The 5694-nt window shown below is 38.8% G+C and overlaps 1 protein-coding gene across 1 annotated transcript; it reads right to left on the bottom strand.

Annotated features, from left to right (window-relative positions):
- Positions 1-1924: 1924 nt before the first annotated feature.
- Positions 1925-2416, bottom strand: LOC149840109 (uncharacterized). Its single transcript, XM_090004999.1, has one exon. It carries the CDS (start codon positions 2414-2416, stop codon positions 1925-1927), a length of 492 nt encoding a protein of 163 aa, XP_089861125.1.
- Positions 2417-5694: the final 3278 nt, after the last annotated feature.

Below are 5694 nucleotides of genomic sequence, written 5' to 3'. Positions count from 1 at the left end.
CCACTATTACCCATATAGCGTCATGTTGTCTCTGTGTTTTGGGCAAACCCACCATGAAGTTCATGGTGATTTCTTTTCATTTCCATTGTTCGATCTTAACTTGCTGGAAAGTCAGACACTTTGAGACATAACTTGCGACCTCACGCTTCATTCCATTCCACCAATACCTCTACTGTAAATCTTTAAACATTTTTCTACTCCCCGGGTGTATGGTGTACTTGGATTTATGTGCTTCTCCCAAAAGTTCTTCTTTCAACTTGGGGTTACTAGGGACCTAAAGTCGCGTCTGCATCCAAATACTGCCATCTTCTTTGAGTGAGAAGGGCAAATGTTTTTGTTGAGCCAGTGACTTGAGCTACTCGTACTGGAGATCCTCCTTCTGACCCTCAATAATCTTTGTAAAGATCTCAGGATGAGCAGATAAGTTGGATAGCTTGATACTTCCTTTGTCATCCGTGAACGGTTTGTAGTCAATGAATTCTTCCACCAAATTCCACCTTTTTGTCACTAGACTGGACAAACTGCAGTCAACTTTGCGACTGAGAGAATCTGCTATGACATTTGCCTTCCCTGGGTGATAGGAAATGGTAAAATTGTAATCCTTTATAAACTCTAACCATCGTCATTGTCGCATATTCAACTCCTTTTGGGAGAACAGGTACTTGAGAATTTTATGATCAGTGAACACCTCGAACTGTTCCCCATACAGATAATGTTGTCATATCTTCAAAGCGAACACTATGGTTGTCAATTTGAGATCATGAGTTGGATAGTTTCATTCATGAATCTTTAGTTGGCAAGAGGCATATGCTATCACCTTGTCTTTCTGTATTAAGACACGTCTCAATCATGTACCTGATGTGTCTGAATACACCACAAACCCACCATGACCTAATGGTAAGGCCAATACTGAGGCGGTGGTATGCTTCTTCTTTACGATTTGGAAACTCTCCTTGTACTTATCTGTCCATTTAAACATAATTCCTTTCCTCGGAAGCTTGGTCATGGGCATGGCAATCCGTGAAAAGTCCTGAATGAATCTTCTATAATAGTCTGCCAAGTCGAGAAAACTTCTAATATCGCTGATATTCTTCAGTTGACCCTAATTTAATATGGCTTTAACCTTAGCCGGGTTCACTGATACTTCATCTCGCGATATGACATGGCCTAAGAACATAACCTTCTCAAGCTAGAATTCACACTTAGAGAATTTAGCAAACAATTGATGTTCCTTAAGAGTCTCCAAGACAATTCTCAAATGGTCTCTGTTGCTTCATGCTTTCTGAATATATAGTATATCGTCAATGAAGATGATCACGAAAGTATCCAAGTATGCTCAGAATACCCGATTCATCAGATCTATGAATGCGGCAGGAGCATTTGTTAGTTCAAATGATATAACTACAAACTTGTAGTGATCGTACCTTGTTCTAAAGGTTGTCTTGAGAATATCGTTGTCCTTGATCCAGAGTTGGTGATATCCAGATCTGAGATCGATTTTTGAAAACACCTTAGCCTTTTGCAATTGATCGAACAAGTCTTCTATGCGAGATAGGGGATATTTATTCTTGATGGTTGGTTGATTCAGCATTCGATAGTCTATGCACAACTTCATAGACCCATCTTTCTTCTTTACGAAGAGAACTGATGCTCCCCATGGCGATACACTGGGTCGAATGAAGCCTCGCTCCATCAACTCCTGAAGTTGTTTCTTTAGTTCCTCCAACTCTGCTGGGGCCATACGATAGGGCACTTTCGAGATCAGTGTCGTCCCATGCACTAACTCAATATGAAAATCCACCTCACGCTGTGGAGGTAGTCCAGGCAACTCATCCGAAAATACTTCTGAAAATTTGTGAACTACTTCAAGTTCTTCTAATGGTGTGACCTTCAGCTCGTAGGAAAATGCATTCACTAGGAATGCTCAACACCATTGCCGCATATACTTCTGAACCTTTAGTACTGATACAGTTTGGGCCTTCACCGTAGGTCTGAAGAACCTAAACTCAACCTTCGACAATCCTGGTCGTGACAAGACTACTTTCCCTTGGCGGTAGAGAATATTGGCATAATGTTCATATAACCAATTCATCCCCAATATGATATCATATTCAATCATATCAAATAGGATTAGGTCAGCAGGTAAATTTTGTCCCTCCAACACAATTGTTACATCAGAGATGTAGTTTACACATATTAAATTATATCTTATAGGATTGTACACATCTAATATATGTTTCAGGGTTTTAGTATGTGCACCTAAAAGTTTAGCAAACTCTATGGATATAAATGAATGTGTAGCACCAGAATCAAAAAGGACAAGTGCAGCATGACCATCAGTAATTATCGTACCTTGCACCAAGTTCCTTTTCTCTAATTCCTCTACAGTAGTCACATATACTCGTCCTGGCACCATCTTCTGTGTGTTCTGTTGCGATGTCTATTGTTGCTTAAGTAGTTGTTGTTGTTGATGCCCTCCATCGACGTGCCTCCTCAGCATGTCCACCATCTTTTTATGGCACTGGCGGGCATAATGACCCATCTTGCCACAGTAGAGACATGCACTGATGTCCCTAGAGCAAGGTTGCCCGTTATGAAACTGGATGCACGTTGGGAAGACCCAATTCTGGACCTGATTCTACGGAGGACGATCACTGCCATTGTACCTCTGCTTTTTCTGAGGCGGCTGGTGCTTCTTGACACCCTGGTGTTGTTGTGGGTCAGCTCCCCACTTCCATGATATGCCACTTTAATCCTTCCTGGATCATTCTCAATCTTCATTTAGTGTAGTGGCCGCTTCGATGGCTCGTGCAAGGGTGGATGGCAGACTAGTCATCACACGGGATCGTAATCCATCCTTGAGTCCCCGGACATACTTGATTGCCCTAGCCTTATCATTGGCGAACAAGTTCGGGCAGTATCACTCCAGACTCTAAAATTTCGTAGTGTAATCTACCAGACTCATATTTTCCTAGGCCAGCTCCAAAAACTCCTGCTGCTTCTGATTGCGAGCATGCTGGAAAAAGTATGTTTTTAAAAATGCTTCCTTGAAAACTCCTCATGGAATACGATCCATCCCAGCAAAGTCGACTGTCCAGGCTGTATCCCACCATTTCTGTGCATCTTCTGTCAAGCGGTAGGTACCAAAGTTTGTCTGCTTATCCTCGAGGACAGACAGAACCTGAAAAGCTCACTCCATCTCTGTGATCCAGCTCTCAGCTAATTCTGGATCAGCCTTTCCTGAAAAAGTTGGCAGATTTAAATTCAGGAGCTTCTCATAGGTCACCCTTCCCGCATCGTGTCGTGCGCCAACTGCCGTAGCCAACTCGATCTGCTTGCGCATCTGAGTATCCATGGTCTGAGCCAGGTTGTTAAGGATGTTCATCACGAAATTCCTTTGTTCGTGCCAGTCATTGGTTGTACTCGAACTGGCTTGGGATCGGTGATACATCTAGTAAAATTTTTAATACAACACACATTTTTACTATCTATGAATTCTAGTTTTTCTACAATTATTACTTGTATATATCTATACTTATAGACACTTTAAAAGAACATGTAACATAAATAATAACAGTAAAATATACTCATAGAGCGCTTGCAGGGTGTGGCACGATCATGATTTTTTATTTATTATTCCCAGACTCTGATACTATAACTGTAATGCCCCAAAATTTTAACCCAGATTTTAAGGGGGGGGGGATTTCATGACAGCGAAAACCAACCACTCTATTGGGTTAAGCATTCAGGCGCATTACAGGAGTGATCAAAGCAACAATATTCAATTTATTCTAAATAAATTTATGACATCAGAGTTCTAAATAACACGAATACTAATAAATTGAAATTTAATCTGAGATATCCTGAGAACACAATAAATCAAGTATCTTAATCAGCACCCCATCTCGCAGCCACTCATGATGTTCTATTTTTCACCTGAAAAATGGTAAGTTAATTGGAATTAGACTACAACCAACCAGTCTAAGTAGGAAATACTATACTTTTTCTTTCAGGTATATCATGTGTCAAGTATGTGATGTGGGTGTCGTGCAGGATTTTCAACAAATACAAAGGAAAAAGGTAAAGATATATGTTATAACAACAACAGCTTATAAGAAGCTATCTAACAAGTATAATCAATAACAGAATTCAAATATCTCACAGACATGCAGATTTTTGTGCAAGCTAATTTCAATAACTACAAGTTAAAAAAATTGTTTAGGTATAAAATTGTAAACATGTCACTCCCTACTCAAATGAGATACCTAAGATGTTCTAAGTTAATATTTTTCTTTAATTATTCTGCTAGTACACGCAGGCCAAGGCAACCATAACAGAAAAGAACATTCGGAGGTTTATTATGCATTGGTGTTTTATTAACCCGAATGTTTTAACTGAAACTGTAATCCTAAGAGAGTGGTCAAGTAACCGAGAGAACCTCCTAAAGGCCCAAAACAAACAAGACGCATCCCTAACTTCTTCAGAAGAACGTGGAGGTACCACCTATGACACTTTTGGTAGTCCAGGCCCCTTAACTCCGAAAACTGAGGACGAACAAGTCATTGTCGCTCGAAATAATAAACACATATCCCCGGAGTTGTATACCACTTACCCTCTCTAAGGTAAGCCAAAATCTGAGTGGGTTGCTCTCTTATTAATTTGTATTTCTCGATGTGTCAGGGTTTTCTCTGATTTGAACTCAGTACTCAAAGACAATGGAGTTCCCCAAAACTTTGAATCATACCACATTAGAAGTAGATCCACAATCGTTCATACCTTAAATAGGTATGTTAATCAATATTTATCCATTTAATTGTATAAACCCACTCAAAGTACTCTGGTACCTTTAAACCGTCAAGCACGAGTGCCTCAGTATCTTTAAACCAGTGAGGCAAGAATGTTAAATTTACATTGACTTGTGTATTAACTTTAATAAATTTTGAGGTGCCAATGTTGAAACCCTGATTCCCTGACTTGGCAACATAGATGTCAGCATCAGCCGACCCGCAGGCTCGGTTATGAGTTCATTTCCAAGTAAGATACACTTTCAAGTCAATCATATGAATGTAATTATAAAGTTTCATCCCTACATTCATTTCATCAGACAAAATCATGTTATCACCCAGTCTTGGATTTAACACCTTATATGAGCATATTTCATGCAATCAATTGGTTATGAGGCTTAAAATAGGTGGTTTAGTGGTAAGACATATACTCAATCCAAAACTTATGTTAAGTACTTAACATAGAGAAACAATGTAACCTTAAGTATATAACAGAAATTGAATATGATCCATGCCTTTAACATAGAGATTCCAAATTGTCATTGAACTTTATATAACATAATGTTGTCAAAACAAAAGTTTACACCAATATGTTCTTGCCCATACCCTTAGCTCGTCAAATTAAAATTGTAAATGAGCTAACGGCAAAGAAATGAATCCCTTAAGATAAACTTTCTTTTGAAATTAACATAGAAAAATCAAAGCTAATATGGAATGTAACACTAAAATCCATTTATGTCACTGCAGTTTAACATCGAAGTTTTAAACCATTATTAAGATTAAAATAGCAAAATACTATCATTAAAATTAACCTATATCAATTTTTGTCAATCCATATCATAGACAATCAATGTTGTGGTTGTGCTACTTCATCTAAGAGACTTTAATATCAATTCCTACACAGTCAGAA

This window comes from Nuphar pumila, chromosome 4, assembly GCF_984573655.1.
Source record: "Nuphar pumila chromosome 4, dmNupPumi1.hap1.1, whole genome shotgun sequence".
Lineage (NCBI taxonomy): Eukaryota > Viridiplantae > Streptophyta > Magnoliopsida > Nymphaeales > Nymphaeaceae > Nuphar > Nuphar pumila.
Note: the sequence above shows the minus strand (reverse complement) of the source record. Positions and strands in the feature narration are given on the sequence as shown.